The sequence below is a fragment of the Azolla caroliniana genome, unplaced genomic scaffold (genome assembly GCF_043228905.1).
Source record: "Azolla caroliniana isolate FFs.n. ecotype wild unplaced genomic scaffold, voAzoCaro1.0.p SCAF_5, whole genome shotgun sequence".
Classification (NCBI taxonomy): domain Eukaryota; kingdom Viridiplantae; phylum Streptophyta; class Polypodiopsida; order Salviniales; family Salviniaceae; genus Azolla; species Azolla caroliniana.
Genome location: NW_028230440.1, coordinates 7,075,329 through 7,094,638, shown reverse-complemented (window position 1 = coordinate 7,094,638; position 19,310 = coordinate 7,075,329). Strand labels below are relative to the sequence as shown.

The 19,310-nt window shown below is 36.2% G+C and overlaps 1 protein-coding gene across 2 annotated transcripts; it reads right to left on the bottom strand.

Moving 5' to 3' along the window:
• Window positions 1-8,324: 8,324 nt before the first annotated feature.
• Window positions 8,325-16,960, bottom strand: LOC147863972 (histone-lysine N-methyltransferase ATX4-like). 2 transcript variants are annotated; one of them, XM_087319604.1, is made up of 19 exons: window positions 14,900-16,960; window positions 14,519-14,574; window positions 13,981-14,179; window positions 13,618-13,700; window positions 13,423-13,515; window positions 13,183-13,321; window positions 12,760-12,865; window positions 11,622-11,721; window positions 11,433-11,551; window positions 11,207-11,352; window positions 10,992-11,096; window positions 10,827-10,894; window positions 10,106-10,319; window positions 9,805-9,888; window positions 9,589-9,678; window positions 9,422-9,508; window positions 9,216-9,290; window positions 9,009-9,109; window positions 8,325-8,896 (listed from the first exon to the last, which is right to left on the bottom strand). In XM_087319604.1, the coding sequence occupies exons 1-19, from the start codon at window positions 16,526-16,528 to the stop codon at window positions 8,815-8,817; spliced, it is 3,576 nt and encodes a 1,191-aa protein (XP_087175730.1). In that variant the 5' UTR covers window positions 16,529-16,960; the 3' UTR covers window positions 8,325-8,814. The 2 variants fall into 2 exon arrangements, with proteins under 2 accessions (XP_087175730.1, XP_087175731.1); XM_087319605.1 differs by having other exon boundaries at window positions 9,805-9,885.
• Between the last annotated feature and the right edge of the window lie 2,350 nt (window positions 16,961-19,310).

Here is a 19,310-nt window from a genome sequence, read left to right as displayed (position 1 = left end):
GTTATAGGCTTTTTTGCAAAGCGATTTTCATATTAGTAATCATGCAATTCAAGCTACCTTGTTACATGGTTTAGTGTATCTTTTCAAATTTAGATATGTTGGTTGAAAAGATATATTGGTTGATAAGTTTTCGCAACTAATATCATATACAAGCATCATGTCCCTAAAGCACTCACTAGTGAAAACTTTGTAGAGTGGGGTGCACTATTGTTATGTCAACTAGTCCTACATCTTGGAGGGGTTGTATTAACAAAGGGTTTATGCATCATGACGCAAGTGTGTTGCATCCCATCTGTCAGAACCAAGGATAAAAGATAGAGTGATGGAAGAAGGATAGAGAAGAATGGATGTATAAGATAGAGAAAGAAAGAGAATGGATACAAGATATGTAATGAGAGCTAAAGACTGGTGTTGATTCGAATTGATTTGAGAATACATGTATGCGCTTATTTATAGGTTCCTATAGAATAGCTTAGAGATTTCTAGAATGTTCTAGAATGTTCTAGACCTAGAATGCTCTAGGACATTCTAGAACATTCTAGAATAATCTAGAGTTTTTACAATAATCAATGTAATACAAGAAGTAGCTTTTATTGTTTCATATAACAATAAGCTATCTTAATGGTTGAGGTTTTCAAGTATGAATTACAAGGTTCGAGGTTCAAGTCCGAGTGACGCCATAATGGTCATGTGTTCATGACACTATCCCTCCTTCGAGAACGCCGAGTGGAAGTCGGCGTTAACATTGGCGTTAACATTGTTGGGCCGGGCTTGTTTGGATAGTGACGATGGAAGTCGTTGACCAGAGCTTCAGCATTACAAACGTTATCGATGGGTTCCCAAGTGCGATCACTCGGAGGATAACCAAGCCAATCAACTAGATAATAAAGCTTATTGCGCACAATCTTAGAATCGAGAATAGCAGCTACCTCGTATTCGGGGCCGTCCACAAGTTGTATAGAAGGCGGTGGTGGCACGACACGATTAGGAATTAAAGAGGTGTGGCAAGGTTCCAAAGAGAGCTATGAAAGACAGGGTGAAGTCGCATATGTGCAGGAAGGTTAAGACGAAATGTTGCATCATTAATCTGCGCCGTGATGACAAAAGGTCCTAAGCCTTGATAGTCAAGCTTAGCACACGGTCGGGTAGTCTTGATGTGACGACGAAGCAACCATACACGGTCACCAACCTTAAACGGAGACTTAAGACGATGTCGATCGGCATTGGTCTTATGGTGTGCTTGCGCTTTCTGAAGATGTGACGATAACTCGAACTGGATTTGTTGTAGTCGGTGGAGGTGATGCGCCGCACTAGGGTTTCGTGACACCTCGAGAAGATCCAGTATACACCATCGAGGGTGGTTGTCGGTGTAGGCAAAGAAAGGTGTAACTTTGGTAGAAGAGTGGACCGTGTTGTTGTATGCAAACTCGGCAAGATGTAAAATTTTACTCCAATCATCTTGTTGATAACTAATGAAACATCGAAGATATTGCTTGAGCGTTTGATTTGTGCGCTCTGTTTGTCCGTCTGTTTGTGGATGATAAGCCGAAGAGAGTTTGCAAGAGATTTTGAGGCCTGCCCATAGGTGCTTCCAAAAGTGTGAGATAAATTGAGGACCTCGATCGCTAATAATATCATTCGGGAGACCATGATGGCGAAACACTTCACGCATAATGAGATCTGCAGTTTCTTCACTATTGATGGTCTTTACACATGGTACAAAATGTGCCATCTTGGTGAACCGATCCACTACTGTTAAAATAGTATCAAAGCCTTTGGAAGGTGGCAGATCCGTAATGAAATCCATAGAAATAGACTGCCATGGCTTGTTGGGAGGGGGTAATGGTTGTAGTAAGCCATAAGGGTGATGTCGGGGTATTTTGGCGCGACAACAGTGTCACAAGTGCGAACATAATCTTCGACAAATTTTTGCAAGGCCTCCCAGTCTTTAGCTCTCATTACATATCTTGTATCCATTCTCTTTCTTTCTCTATCTTATACATCCATTCTTCTCTATCCTTCTTCCATCACTCTATCTTTTATCCTTGGTTCTGACAATTTGATTCGAATTGATTTGAGAATACATGTATGCGCTTATTTATAGGTTCCTATAGAATAGCTTAGAGATTTCTAGAATGTTCTAGAATGTTCTAGACCTAGAATGCTCTAGGACATTCTAGAACATTCTAGAATAATCTAGAGTTTTTACAATAATCAATGTAATACAAGAAGTAGCTTTTATTGTTTCATATAACAATAAGCTATCTTAATGGTTGAGGTTTTCAAGTATGAATTACAAGGTTTGAGGTTCAAGTCCGGGTGACGCCATAATGGTCATGTGTTCATGACACTATCTACCAAACCATATTTCCATGTCTTGCATCCAATCAATCGAAACATACAATTTTCCTTTTATGCGTCTTTTGGATCTTTTTGCTTGATTGTCGTGCAATTCTAAAAGTATTAGATGTGAGGGTTGTGTGAACCTTAAGCATGTATTCAACAACCCTTTCCATGGCCATGATCTTAATGGGAAGTGGTCCCGTCTCAAGGAGGAGGGGGGTGTATGGCGTTGACTTGTAGAAACTTTGTAAGAAAATGTTTTTGGACATTTTTAAACTCTTTCCAAGTGGATTTAGGGATGCTACCATCCCATAGAGAAGCATTGGTGCCACAAAGTGTTGAAAAGGTATTTCTTGAGAACCAAACACTTAATATCTCCATAATTGCATTTGTTCTCAAATGCATAATATGCTCTCTTTCCCGCCTCTAAGCACCATATAGCACATTCATCCATGATTTGAAGGAACTTCAAGACCAAGATATTTGAGGCTTTCCACACATTTAAGTGACTCATTATTGTACATGATACATGGTTATCTTTTTTTTGGCTCTTCACAAGCATAATCTTTGTTTTAGAGTTATTGACATTTAATTTAGTATGCATGTAAAATTTTATAATGCCTTCATAAGCTTTTGTGTATCTCCGAAAGTATTTGCAAAAATCACTATATCATCTGCATTTAACAAAAGCATATCGACTATATTCCCAATGACAACTTCTTCAACACCTTCTTCCTTTACAAACTTGGCAATCATTCCTTCCAATTCATCAATGCATAGACCAGATAGAGTTGGTGAGGGTGGCATCCTTGTGTAACACTAATAGTGCTATTGAACTTTTTTGAAAGTTTATCGTCCATATACATTTAACATATAACATTCTCATATATTCACTTGGCACCTTGAGTTTTTCTATTTGCCTCCAAAGATACTCACTAAGTATCATACCAAAAACTTTCAAGTCTATGAAGCAACAATATAAAACCTTTAACCCTCAAGTGTCTTTCTTCCGTTAATACTTGAAGGGTGACAAGACGATCAATAGTGTTTGTGTTTTTGAAAGGCAACTTGTCCACAAACTCTTTTACCATTTTTTTCAAACCATGCACTTATCTTTGATTCCATTACATCCAAATAGTTTTGCCATTAGCGGGCCAACCATGATAGTTTGATAGTTGTTTACATTATTTACATATTCACCTTTATGCAAAGGTTTGATCCAATTTGTAGTCCAATCATGTGGCATGCCATGTTGAAATGCATTATTAAACATATCACTTATCCATGCATGTGGTTCCTTTCCCGTCCATTTTAGCATTTCTGTTGTTATACATTGAAGATCGTTTGAGGCCAATTTCTTAAGTCTTATGCATATATCTTCAATTGTAAAGGTAAATAAGAAGACCATGTGCATTGGTGGTGTTGATCTATTTGGGATATTCTCTTGGTTGTGGGGTTCAAACCAATGTATACTCGAGTGCAGGCGATCTTAAATTGCCCCCCATAACCACTTCGGCAAACCAACCATTGTGGGGCATAAATTTAATGCTTCTTCATATCAACACCTTTGAATCTGCGCAGCGACAAGACACACCTTGGTAGCTAGCAAAAATGCATATGGAATTCCTTAGATGTGTGGAAATGCCTATGGGAGAGAAATTGTACATGAATTATAGGGAGAGAGATAATTGACATGAAGGCAAATGATATCTTATAGAATCACTCCTAAAAAAGAGAAAAAAGGTGATATTTCATTGTTATGGGATGCCCTTATGTGTATCTTATTAGAGATAAAGTGGTGATGACCATTGACGACGACAGACGATTTTTTAAGGTGAGAGAGAGAGAGAGAGAGAGAGAGAGAGAGAGTGTGAGAGAGAGAGAGAGTGAGTGAGTATGTGTGTGTGAGTTTGACTTTAGTAGCAAGGACATAGTTGGATAACGTCAAGCCCATGCTCTCTCCATTTCTTTTAGAACCTTACAATTTGCTAATAGAATTTCCTAATGGAATACACTTTTGGAAGTTTTTTTATTATAGCCAATGTCTCTTTTGATGTTCTAGATCTGGCTATTCCTCTTATAGTATAGTTCACCTCATTGAAGTGTTGGGAAATTGAGATCAATGAATCGGAAAAACATCATTTTCAACTTTACTATACTAATGTTTAGTTTCCCCTAATTGATTTAATAAGTAGTTTAATGGTCACTGTTAATCACAGTAATGAATTAAAAAACCCCGTCGTGGATCTCAACCATCAATATTGTAAGATTTCAGAGGGATGGGAGGAAGATTTGAGATAAAATATCTAGCATGTTTCTTCAAGGATTTTTTAAAGCCTCATTTAATTCCTTAAAAGACATCTCAAATGCACTAATAATGGATTTGATGTCATCACATTCCTATTCAAAAGGAAAAAACAACAATGACAATTTCATTTTTAATAGAAAAATATCAAGCATTTCTCATTGGAATTGTGCTTTGAGTATGCTTTGATTGGCAATGGTGTTTCGTGAAAATGTGCATCTACCTCAAATAATTCGAGGTGGTTATTTACTACATGTTAAACTTGTCATTCTTTTTATAACGTTAATTTGATTGCCTTTAACATGGGAGAGGTAAAAATTGTCAAGCAACAAACTAAGATATATAGATAGAATCCTCACGGTTCATAGTGTGATCAATTAGATTGGACCAAGTCCATGGCAAGAACCGAAGTGGAGGTTTGAGATTATGTGAGAGAAGGAAGTTATAGCAATTGCTACTGCTTTGCTACAAATAAAAGTGAACACCTTATTGAAAAGTTGAGGTACCACATCTACAAAGAGGTTTGGTCCTCCTCCTATATGGGTTCGCATTGATCCTAAGGATGCTTCACATGGACATCCTACTCATGTAATGCCAAAGTGCTACCTTCTCTTCAAAGTCGAGATGGCTTTCTTGTTAAATGGAGCATCACATATTGATTAGAATATTCCTTATGGATGAAGTTACGAGGCATTTACTTATTGTGAGTTATCAAATCTGAACCTTGTTTGACCCACCTAAGGATGTGTCTCTAAGCCCTGTAGTAAAAGATCATTTGGGATCTTATGCTCATATTCTAGAGATCAAGTTTTTCTTGATCCAATGCAAACGTTCCCCCTTTCTTACTACCCTAGAAATTTCCTTTCAAGGAAAAGAGAGGTATTCATGCAACAAGTAATATTTCATTGCTCCCGTTTTTCAAAAAATGGTCATCTTTCATGATGTATTACATGTTAAAGTAAAATGTAAAAACATTCCCTTCACACACATACATGGGTGGATATGAGTACCTACAAGCATGTGAAGAATGAAGTGTGTTATTCCATATCCATATCTCTCTAGTAAAAGGCATATGCATACTTGTATATATGAATCTATCATTGCAGATTTTACCAATAGCTAAGCAAGGTTTATAGGCGAGAAATCCTGGATTCAAAACTACTGGGTTTTTTATCAACTAGGATATATTTCCCATGTCAACGTGAATCTTGACGGATTTGTCTTATATCCAACAACCAAAACCAGGTAATAACATCAACACATGTAATCAATAGTTTTTCTTTAAAAAAATGTCTTTACAAATTAAATTTCTACAATCTAATAGCATTGTCTTCTGCCACCATTTGTAAGAATAATTGTTTCCTATTATTTCCTCTTTTCCAATTTTTGTCTTTGCAGTTGCAAGAATTTCAAAGTGTCTGGATAAAAAAAGCAAATTGTTGAAATGTTATATAACACTTGAAAGACAATATAATGATGTTATAAAGCCCAATTACAACATTGATGCCACATTGTCGTAACGTAAAAAATGATTAGGTCCATGATTCATAAACAATCCACCTTACTTGGAAATTACAACCATCCTATCACCAAAAAGGACATAGGCATTGTCTCTAACAATGTGTACTAAGTTAAGTGCATTAAGTTTTGGAATGTATTAATGCAATTAAAATAATTATAGGTCAAGTATATCCCCATATTCTTGGGCATGAAAAGATTTTGAATCAAGTGGTGAAGGTTTTGAATCCAACTCATGATGTAATCAAAGTATAGTGCTTTATCAATGATGGGAAATGAACTTAAGAAGTGTCACGTCATATTTGTGTAATCTCCTACATTAAAGGCATACCACATTATGAAAAGTGAGAGAGAGAGGATATAAGTGGATCCTTGTTAGAGGTAGACAGATTGACAATGTCAAGCAAGCCATAGCACCGATCAAATTTGGTGGTTGTGTATAGTAGCTATAACTTCATTGGAATTGAGGAACACAACACATCATTGCAGTTATTGGTTATAGATTTACATCTTATTCCCTATATTAAGTTTTCAAATGTCAAACAAATATTAGTTTAGGAATCCATGAAGCCTCTATGGAACCCACGTACATGAAAGGTTTCAATACCAAAAGGTAAATATATGAAAAATAGAAGATAATGCAAATGGATCCATTGGTCAAACATGAATATCTTTAGTTTTAGCATTGCCATCATATAGTTTAGAACTACCTTTGTGAATATCAAAGAAAATTATAAGAAGGTACAACTAAATGGAGATGAAACTAATAGAAAGAGCAACTTCATTCAATGTTGGCAAAATAGGGCACAGTTGGTGGACATACAAAAGAAATTTGGTGACTTGAATGAGTAACCGATAAACAAATTCTTTACATGGGTTTGCTCTTATTACAATCATAGATAAACTAATAAGAAAACCTAGATCTTGTGAGAGAAGAAGAAGAAGAAGACAAAACTCAATGTTCATAAAAAATGCTTTAAGAACACTTGTTGCCATGTCTTCAGGTTTATGCATAATTATTTCATAGGAACATTGAATCAAGTCATATAGACACAAAAAACTTGAAACACATTCCCTACAACCTTGCATGAATCGTTAAACTTTGGGTTGAAACTGTTAAAATATTAACACTCTGGTTTTGCATGCTTTTTATGGATTAAAAATCAATATTCCACTATTTGTCAACTTACACAATATTTGAAAAGTGGATTCTAAAATCACAAATAAATGTAAGAGAAATTCCATTAATACTTTTAACTATGCATTATCAATCATTTCATCAAAATCAACTTAAGTGCAAATGTTGATATAGCTAGATATAATGACAATGAGAATTGAGCCCATGTGCAAAAAGAGGATGTTGATGTAACTAGTAAGGTTAGATATAGATGTGACCAAAGAGGTCATGAGATAGACGACATGTTTTGTGATGGAAGATAGTGGTTTTCATTTCACAATGAAGAATTCACCAAGAGTTATAATAAAGTTTATTATAATGCGCACAATTACAAACAACAATACTATACATAACGTGCCAGAAGAATGTGCATCGACAACTCTATATATCCTAATTGGGAAACACTCTTTCTTATAACTTGTAACTACTTGTCATGCCAAAGGAAATGCCCTAAGCTCACCCTTATTTCCTTTGAACTTTATTTATTATTCTCTGGATTGTTAGCCTACTTTGTTTTGTTTTTAGAGCTGATATTAGGCAGCATCTATCGCACTACTTAGAAAACTATTTAGCATTCAATGCAAACAATCTTAAAACATGTTAACACCATCATAAAACTAAATTTAGGGCAAAGCTCCTTGCGATGTCAACATGTTAGCAAATACTCCACACTAATCATATAAAGTGTCTAGAATATCTGCAGAGTATTAAGGTTCAAAATTCATGACAATTGTGTGCTCAATCTTGAGAGCAATGTGCAAAGAATTGAGAGAATAATGCAAGTATTAGATACCTGAACATCAATTTAGCATGCAGAGTATCCGTGGCCTTCTGTCATCACATGTTTCAGAAGCGTACAGAACATCTTTGTACCTATCCTTTGATGAAAATGGAAACGAACCATTTTTCTCCTTGTATCAAATCAGTGAATTGCAAATTGCAGTGACGTAGGCAAGGGTTAACTTGCAATCAATAATAATGGACATAATTAGTTATCGATTGAGTGTCTATCCAAACGAGAAGGAATTGAACTCTGACATTTTGGCTTACACCAAAAACTAAGAATTACTTTATTTTGAAAATAGCATTTTGGTAGCCCAACGTAAAAAATGTACTCTACAAAGAATACAAAATTGTATGTTACAACAATATGTACAGTTCTCCTAATGAATAGTGGGCAAAAATAGCTGTGTATGCTTTGCCCATTGCATCATATGATCTGTAAAATAAATGCTATAGTACATTCCAGTAGAAGAACCATCCACTGCTTCCTGGATGAAAAAGAGTTATGAGACTATATCTATCTCCTTTAGTTACAATTAAAATCTGCTTCAATAAAAGAACTCTGAGCTCTCTTTCCCAATCTGAAAATTAGAGAATCTGGGCAAGTAAAGAGTATTATTGGGATTGGATTGCAACCCAATTGTGTATATGGTGATGATGATGCTGTACATATTACACTAAATCGAGCTTAGCACATGAAATTTCTACACGTTGCTGCCCCACAAAGGCATGGAACCTCCTTGCTCTCCGGATCGAATTGGTAGTCGTAACTTCAAAACCCACAATGCAATCAGTTATTTTAATCAGAGAAAATGCAGAAAAGTGCATTGGAAAGTTGATAATACTCTTAATTCATGTGGGATATTGAAGTAAAGTACTTACGTCAACTCTTCACCCATCTTTAACGACCTTTGTGCAGTCAAGACGATGCCTATCTCTCCACCAGTGAGAGAGAAGATCTTAGCATAGCAGTTTGGCGCACACTACATAGTGATCCATCCACAAGGAGAAGTTAAAATTCTTCATCTTGGTATTGCAATATATATTTCAAGTGAGCCAATCTAGAGCAGCATGAGGAAGCAATCTCACAGAATGATTGATAAGACGCCCCATATTTCCTTTCTTCGTTGCATCAATGATAGCTTCATCACTTACTTTAAAGAACTGTACCAAGTCACAAAAAGAGAGGGCTGATAATAGAAATCTAGAGAGCATAAGAAATTTCTATGAGAGTCAATGGAAGGCATAGAGATTTATCCTTTTTGTTATAGACAATAATTACACAGATCACTCACATAGCATCCTTTACCCTTTCCAGAATAGCATTTCTCACGCAGATCTGCAATACTTCTTCTTACCAATTCTCCACGATATTCAACTACCTGATTGTAAATCACATCAAAAGATTTAGAAAAATCCGAAGTGGAAATGTCATTGCGTACTTAGCCAACCAAGATCTTACCATTTCACCCTTTTGAATAGGACGTCGTGCAAACAATCCCCAGCCATGTATAACGGACTTTCCACAGCAAACTCTTTTCTTTTCACTTCTCTATTGGTTGATAAAACATGAACGCACAAAAATAAAATCATATACCAGAGTTTCCAGAAATTACAAATATAAAATGTTTAGTGAACCTGAAAAAGTAAAGAAAAACCATCTATAGTGGTGACATACACTTCCTGTTAGACTGTTTATTACTTCTGGAGAATGCCAGCTGTAGCCTCCCACTATATGTGCAATTGCTTGTTCATCAATCTTCTGCAGAAAAATAAGAAATAAAATAAATTTAAATTAGCATCTCTCAAGAGGCCAAAATTCCTATGAGACCAAACAAGAGAATATATCTGAAAATAATATTTTATTTTAGAGAACAAACCAAAATAAAAAGAAAAAAAGCTGTTATGATACAGTTCTAATCCGTTGCGATGAGCTGATCAGAGGTTTTGAACATATATGAAGAGTCAAGAGAACGAACCTTCGTACAAAATAACTTCATCTGGACACTATATTCAAGACATCTGGAAGCATAAGAGATTCCATTTTCTCCAATCAAGATGCTGTCAGTATGATTAGGCACGATATTCTCTATGATTGATATTTTATTTTCTTTGTCCTCCTCTGGATGGTTTCCTGTTTGGCATTTCTCGTCAGACGATGTAAGAAAAAGTTTTGCATCTGGATCAGGAGTTCTGCAGTGTCACAGAAAATAAATAATGATAGCCATCATCAGACACAGTCCAGCAGTGATATTGTTATCACTCATTTCCAAACTTGAGTGTTGGGAGTTTAGAATTAACCAAGTAACTAGGGACCTTCCTAGAGATCTAAGTTCTGTAAGTTCTCATATGATGGTACGATATGAACGTAACTTTGCGAAATGAGAAACAGTTTTTGGTCAGCACCTTCCATACGAGAAATGATGGACACTACACCATACATAGAGAACACAAAATTCTTAAAAGATCAAACCTAGTTTCAAACACATAACCCTACTGTTATTTGGGGCTTCAGCAGACTCGGGGTTATTAAGATACATGGGTCACTTGAGTACATTGACATGTTTTGGTGGCTAATTGCATGTAACTGACTATTGAGGACAGATAATAAGGCATAAGAGCAAAGAACCCAAGAGAGTTCTTTGGATCAACACTCATGTGTTGGTAATTCTAGCAGCTTTTTGAAAACAAATAACAAACCTGTGATTGGCACAATAACTAATCCTTCTATTCTCCCAGCTTCCTCCATTCTTTTTTATGGTATGCATCTTCCAATTGAAAATCATATTAAAAAAAACTATCAGCATAATCAATAAGAATATGTTGGCCAAATAATTTTTGCTAAACTCTAAGATATTAAAGTACCTCCATATGATAGCCAGCTCGGGCAGCACACATCACATGGTATGTAGTAGGGCACTTGACACATTGTATACATACTCCATGTACTTGTTTGCACACTACACAAATCTGCAAGATTAGATAAGATGCCAACGTTAAAATATATGCTGTTAAGAGAAAAATAAAACAAAAGAGAGCAAACGTGAGAACAAAATGCATATATAAATAACAATTTTTACCTGCTGAAAACGGGAAGGATCAATTTTTGTCAAGCCATCTGCCGGCTCCATCATTGTAGTATTTTTGAAGACAATTTCTTCCATAAACCAAGCACAAGTTATGTGCACCCAAAATCCATAAATTGTTGAAGGCTTCAATGCCCCACCTGATAAGAAAAGTTATAAATTTATCTAATCAAATTGATGAAAATATGCATTTCACATCCTAAATGTGAGTTTCTGGTACCTTTTACAGGGCATAGGCAGCATTCATGTTCAACATCTGGGTTCTCACAAACACGGCATATAAAAGACCCATTTGATGCTTTTTTTCCATAGCATTTCTCATGAATGGCTAGCCCACATCTGTCATCATCAAGCACGATAAAATATTAATTTCTAATAATATTAATATATAATGTACATAAATACCTACCGAATGCATATCATGATTTTGTTCCAGTCATAATCTTCAATCCATCGACAAACAGCACACTTTTCTTCTGTCCAGTTTGCAATCACAGGTTGATAAGGTTCTGTGAAAAATAAAAGCATAAAATCAGAGAAGTTACAAAATATACCAAAGCAATCATAAAGGAGACGACATCAGTTCATAAATCCCTGAACTCCCAGATAAATTTCAAAGCTTTATATATTGCTGACGTTATCATATGATGAATAATGAGGAGTCGGTTATTAACACTCAGCACAATCCAATATATTTTAAAACAGATAAATAAAACAGATCTTTCCAGAAACCATTAATGATGTTGATAAAATAAGTGGATCTACTAAAGATTTGCAAGGTGGAGCAGCACAAACTAAAAGCATTGACTTTACCAGCCTGATCAGGTACAGGTACATGGAAGTTGGCATACATTGATCACACAAAGGCCCTCAATGAGAGTGTCATCCCTAGTGAGAATTGATTTGCCCCATATGCATGCTATCATTTACCCCATCATCATTGAAACCATGTATCTGATTCACATGCTTCATGGAGTATTTACTTATTCTTGTCATGCACATGCATCATGCATGCTGCTACGAGTACAAACTTTGTATTTAACTTACTCAGATCAAAATATTGGTGGTTCAGAGTAGAATTCTATCACATCTGGGGTAAAAAAATAAGCAGAATTGATCCAAGAGAGTAACACATGCCAAACACATCTAAGAATGAGCCCAAAAGACAACTTAGCTAAGGAAAAAGGAACAAAAATAAACGCAAAACATATGTTACATGAAAACATACACTTCAACACTAAGCTCAAAATGCAAGTCTGAAATCCTTGACATTCAAGACAGATCACAGTTAAACCATGAAAACATGCCATAGCCTCACAATATATCTTTTTTGAAAATGGTGTTGCATAGAAATCCAAAATTGCAGACATCACTAAACATTCCATGCAGTTCTAAATGAGAGTATCACGCCTAGAAGAACGTAAAAACTTTTCATGCTATTTGGCATTCAAGTTATGAAAAATCATTATGGACGTAGCAGTATTATAAGGTTATGGATGTAGGGGATATACAAAAGCAAACAGGTAATAATATTCATTTTGCCATACGCTGTAAATATGCAGCTAGTTTCCTCTCTCTCTGTCTTGATGGGAGACTGGAATTTGATTCTGTGTACGCTAGACCTGTGGCACCATGCTCCATCATGAATTGTAACTGCCACATGATTAATTGTATAATATGAAAACCAAATCTCAGGAAGAACCAAGTTAGAAAATGTAAGTAACAAACTCTGAAATACCCATGAGTATTTTCATTTCCCCCAAATGCCTCTGATTTTTCAGCATTCCCGGGAATGCTATTGGATAACCCTCAAAAAAGAGAAAGAAGAAACGAATTTATTATGCGATTGCTCTTTCAGAGGTTGAAGACGGGCATTTTGGGAAATAGAAAATACTCAGGGGCATCATGAGAAATAAAGAAAAATTCAGCACTATTTTACTATTTTCCTCAAAATTAAACTTGAGCTTTACCCATGACAAGAGTGTAGTGTTGGTATTTTTGAGTTTAATGCTCTGTTTCCATTTCTTCTTCCGGCTTCCTGTGTGTCTTTCCCATTTTGAAGGACCCATCATTTGCCCAGGGGTGCAATGCCCACACTCGCATAATATTCTGCCATGAGTAGATAATTATATCATAACTCAGAAGGGGTCCTATTGTATACAAACAGCTGGAAGGATTCACGACAAGATACTGATAATGGAGGAACTTACTGATGAAATTTGGGAATATATTTTGCTTCCAACCCATAACAAACCACCGCTATCTGATCAGGAACCACTATCACGATCTCTTCATTTTTTTTCCTGATTTCACACAAAAAGAGGCTAATGCTAAACCATGTCCCAGCTTAAAAACAATCCTATCCCTTCGTAGAACAGTTTCTATGTGAGTTATTTGGGTCTTACCCCGCCACAATATGACTTCTTGAAGTTTCTTCATGTGCGACTTTAGAAACAACACAGCGTACATTTTCTTTGTTCCATGTGTCCTAATACACCATTCAATGTCATTCAGATACATAAAACCGTAGTAACATATCTGAAGAATCTATATGAAATAAGAGGCATACAAATATCATATCAACAAACGAAGAACAAAACAGTTTCCATTCTTCCTTTCTACATGGTTACTCACTTCATGTCATGAAAATGACCAAAATCATCAACTAGATAAATATCATGCAAGGCAGTACTTTCTTTACCATTCCTACACCTTGCAGTTCCCACTAACTTCAAGTTTTACAGTAGTATATTAAAAAACATACCAACCTTTTGCAACTGCTCACTAGGAGTGCGCAAATCTGATTGGCTAATAACATCTATAGGTTTACAAATATTTTTCCAATTCTTTGAAGGTAGCTGAGATTGTGAGATATATTGACATTGCTCAATGCCGAATTCTTCCAGTATTGCTTCCTCGATTGCTAGTTTGAATGCAATTGGTCTGCTGCTTTTTTGTCCTTTGAATCTGTAATAGTCACCCACTTTGGTCAACAACAAAAACAAAAAGTAACTAAAAAGGACGCTATTTGCAAAGCACAATCAAATGCATTCCCACTTACTAGCAAACATTGTAATGAATTAACCATGGAAGAAGAAAATTTAGCTATAAGCTACAAATAATGTTGGGATGAATTATAAGTCTGATAGATTAAAATAGGAGCACAAAATATTAATCTAATCTGAATACGAGACTTCTTCCTAGTTTTGAGCATTTCAAGCTAGGGGGGTTTCAAAAAGCAATAGACTGGGTCTTACAGAGAGGCAAAATGCTAATAAATGAAGGCCTGGTTTATATTTCAGTCACCTGTCCAAATTTTCTATGAAAGGAAAGACCATGCTCCGTTTGACCCAGGCATAAGCCTGTTTAGACAAAACACAAATTTTAGATAATATACTGAAATTCACAAATAAAAAAAACTCAAAAATATCTGAGTTTTCTCTATTTCTCTAGTTGCCTCTGAGTTTTCATTTTTCATTTCCCAAATGCCCTAATAAACCCCTGAAAGAGAGTAAAACAGGAACAAGTTGACCACATAATTTCTAAAATCGCACATACAACTGCTGTTTCTGGGGTTGATCAAGGATATCTGGTGAAATAACAAAAACTCAAAGGCATCTAGGGAAATGCAGAAAAACTCACATTTCAGAGTTCTGTTCCTTCATTAAATACAGACACACAATCTACCTCCTCTCTACTTGTTGCCCCATAAAACATCACACATAACCGGAACGGGTTTCTTGCATTGAGTATTGATTCGGGAACATCTTTTGTTGGATCAACAACTTTTGCAGGCCATATGAAACCATTTGCAGTTTCTAGCTTCACCCAGACAATGTCACCAATGGCAGGATTCGCTACATGTTGCAAACTGGCATTCTTCTCTTGCATTGCTTCTGAACCAGAAGTTATCTTGCTACCCTGCTGCCTCATCGTGGATACACTATTGTTTTTCCTGGGAAACTTCTTTGAAGGTTCTCTTTGAGATACTAAAACACCTGTAGATATCTTCTTCGTCTTAGCATCGAAATCCAATATACTAGTATCAATAACTGCCTTTTGATCACCATCCACTGTAGATGATGGCTTGTGAGCATCTTGCACATCCATGGTGGCTGATAAATGCATTTCCTTTGCACCATCAAATACAATTTTCTTTGCGTTGGGTAACTTGTTTTGTTCACTGTTTACACCACGCAACTCAATAAATGCATGATTGACCTTATCTTCTTTAAATTTTTTATTACGAGAAGTCGCAATTATGTTTTCATGTGGCTGAAGATTGATAGAATTGTTCCTTTTACTCTGCACCATTGGTGATAGTTTATGTTTTACAATCATCACCTTCTCTGAAGGCTTCGCATTCTGTGTAGATTGTTTTCTTGGTTTCTTCCAATGCTCTTCCAAAACAGAGTCACGGAACCGAGAAGGTAATGTTTGTGTTCTTCCTCTTCTACTCTGAACTAGAGGAGCTTCTGGAAATTCCTGTAGAAGCTTCCTTATAGCTATCATATCATCATCTTCAACATCATCTCCATTGATTTCTGAGGGTTTAGTACATGTTTTAGTACATTCGAAATTAAGATTTGAATTGTCTTTGATGATTTGAACATTCTTCTTCTTCTCTGACGCATATCTTATGTCATCTGTTTCCTCTAATTCATGGTTTCTAAGCTGCGCTTCAAATCCCGAAGCTGCTTGAACCAGAACATCCAAAGAAGAGAATTTTTCGTTTCTTCTCTGCAATCCAAACTCAGCTGCCACACTTTGATGAGGAATAACATCATCCGAAAAACCCATTTTCGAGACAATATCTGCCTCTTTCTTATCATAGTTTTCTGTCATCGTTCTTGGTAATTTAAACAATTTCTGAGGATAATCTTCCTTCTTGATAACTAAGCTGGATGGAAATCCATGGCTTTTTGTTAATGAAACTTTGGGCTGAAAACTGTGATCAGAAACCAAAGTAGAACCATAGCATTGGCTCTTGATCATAAGCTTCCTCACCTTAGCATCCTTAGCTTGTGGAATAGAATCACCACAAGAGCTTCCATTAGAGCTTATACAATACTTCCTTTTCTTTGTTTTCGTTTGTTTCCCTTGAAATTGGTCTGGAAGGGATCCATTATTGTATGGAAGGTCTTTCAGTTCCAACGTACTCAAGAATTTCTTCTTTTTCTTTGCTGGAGGTTCCATAGCTACAAAACTATCGGAAGAAGCATTGTGTTTTTTTCTCAGTTTAGTGCACTTACCAAGTTCAAAGGTTCCATTAAAGCTTCTTACAGTGAGTTTTGAACTGTAGTGAGAAGGTAGCATAGAGTAATGGAATGCTTTCTGCGTTCATCATCATTGGGACCAGTTATTTTTTGCGCTTTTTATTATTATTATTATTTTTTTACTATCTGTAGCTCTAACAATCTTCGTGTTCGTATTCTTCTTCACTTCAACGTTTCCATGGCTAACTGATGCAGGCGTACATATTTAAAGTTCCAAAGATTAGAGACTGTAATAGCGTACTTAAATCCTGTGCATTGTTCTGTGGCCCAAGCTTTCCAAGGCGAAGAGATTATAATATAATGAGAGGGAGAGAGCTACGTGATCGAAATTGCGTTACCTCATTTGAGCAGTTATGATGGTGATCCGCCATGGCAGCAGTGGAGCGTTCGTCGCCGTAGGAGGAAAAAAGACGGCAGGAAGGAAGCAGGGAGAAGATGAAGAAGAAGAAGACGCGCCCGCTGTCTGTCTGTCTGTCTGTCTTTCTGTCTGTGCGAGTAAACAAAGGAAAATTACACACAAAAATCCAAATCGGAGGCGCAAAGCAAAACTTGAAAAAAAACAACACTAAAACAAAAAAAACACCTTCAACAACAATTAAACGAGAAAAACACACTCACTCATTTATGTACATGTATATGTATATGTACATATGTATGTATCTATGTATATATACATGTACATGTATAACATACATATGTATATATAGACACTTGTATTTGAGTACATGTATGTACATGTATACATATGTATATACTACACATGTATTTGTTTGTATGCATGTATACATGCACCATCCCCGACACAGACAGCGAGCGAGCGCATGGAGATCAACATCAAGCATTTGGGGGCCCCACTTCGCTTGTATCGATCACTCCCTTAATGCTCGTATTAAGAGGCCCCTTTCCACCAATTGCGTCTCTTTTGAGAGTTTGTGGGCAACTCTTCCTTTATATAGTGAAATTCCTTCCCCCCTGCTAGGTCACCACATGTTGGGACATGTCCTAGGTCCTTCCTTATATGTTGTCCCAAATTTTTTGGATAACGTGGATGTCCGCATTATAGTACCCTTGAATCCACTAAAATTAGCCTTTCATGCTATGCTAGCCCTTAAGGCCACACCCAAAACATACTCCACATTTTCAAAACATTCGACTCTTGTCGTGACAAATCAACTTGGGGAAGTTAGATTTAAGAACACGCAACTCTTTCTACCAATTAGCATGACATGTAGTTCCTATTCTCAACTTAGTCTACCTTTAAATCCATTAAAAAACAACCTTTAACATTGGTACTTCAAGCTTTGCTTATTGGCAATATTGACATTTGTCTCCAACCCCCCCCCCCCCCCCCCACACACACACACACATTGTTTTAACTTGTTGGGCTTCAATTGATATAATCTTATCAAACTTCCATTGAATGATGTGACTTGGTTAGCTCAAGATGAGCCTTGTTAAGTAAATTGAAATACCTAGATTTTTTTGCTAACTTACCGCATTTTTTGAGCTAATTCCTTATAAGATACTTTAGAGGTTGACCCTTGCCGGATAGTAAGGTGTCATCAACAATAAAAATGGTGCATGTTTCAAGGTACTTGAACATGGACAATTCATATCTAGAATTGTAGATGTTCACACTATTGTGACATTTGCATTATAGTTATCCTAACACATTGTGTGATATTTATGCTTGATCACCGACTGTTAAGCATATATCTTGGCTATATGGTGAGCATGCATAAGATTAGAAATATTACATACATGCAATATCTCAATATTGTCAACCCATTATGGTTCAATGTCAGTCTTCAGTGTGATTGTGTCGCTTTTGTTTTGCTTGTTTGTAATAGAATTATTGTCCCTTATCTCCTTTTTCAATACAACATTGTTTCTTGGCATAGGCCCTTAATAGCTTGAACTTGAATACCATTTATTATTCTTCTTGACGACATGTAAAAACACCCGAATGTTGATGACCTTTCTCTTCCTTCATTTTCATTTTTGGTTATACTGGTTTGCCATATACAAAGAAATTTTCAATCTTTGTACCTTGCAAGTTGCAAAATAACCACAAAAAATAGACGTGAAGCTTTACTATTCAACTATTAGTTGAACGCTTTATTATTCTCGATTTCCAAATACATTCGTATCGTCCATATCACATGGGAAGATGGCAATGGTACCTTCAGTGATGTCCTTTCTCAAACGCCTTCGCTTGAACAATGCACTTATTGCACAAACCAAGCATAATCAAGTAGGGATGACTATGTGAATGACAATAGCTTAGTGTCGCAACGTATGCTATACCTTTGTGCACTAATGACACCATTGTGAATATGTTATCTCATTATTCTTGTTGGGGTCTTGTTGCAAAAAATGAAGTTAAAATATTTGTCATTCATGCCACATTCTTTACTGTTGAATCTGATAAGTTAGTGAATGTAGAGAGAGAATAGAATAGTTTTTTATTTTTCGTTCACAGGAGGCCAAATATGACCTATATGACCAAATAAACATATCTTCTTGTATGACTCTCCTTCCTAAGAATGGAGGTTACTATTGTACAGTAAAATTCTTTGTGTGAAAATAATGCATGCACATGTGTGCTCACCCTTCATGGTGAGTATGTGAGAAGTGAGTGATATTTGACCACCATTAGGTTTCCATTACATACCTTTAGAGAGAGAGAGAAGTCAAGGAGTTTTTGGAGGGTCATGGTAGGTGGATTACCGTTACGAGCTGCTTGATGAAATATTGATTTTCAAATGTGTTTGTTTTGCATGGTTTCAAAGGAACATCGCTAACATCGATTTTGCATTTGT

What these genes read in the sequence shown, in the direction of transcription:
- LOC147863972 (XM_087319604.1), bottom strand. Translation starts at nt 16,528, where the DNA reads ATGCTACCTTCTCACTACAGTTCAAAACTCACTGTAAGAAGCTTTAAT. An exon ending in AAAATCATGATATGCATTCG is followed by an intron (nt 11,552 to 11,621) that starts GTAGGTATTTAT and finishes TGATGATGACAG; the next exon opens with ATGTGGGCTAGCCATTCATG. An exon ending in CTATTCAAAAGGGTGAAATG is followed by an intron (nt 9,509 to 9,588) that starts GTAAGATCTTGG and finishes ATTTACAATCAG; the next exon opens with GTAGTTGAATATCGTGGAGA.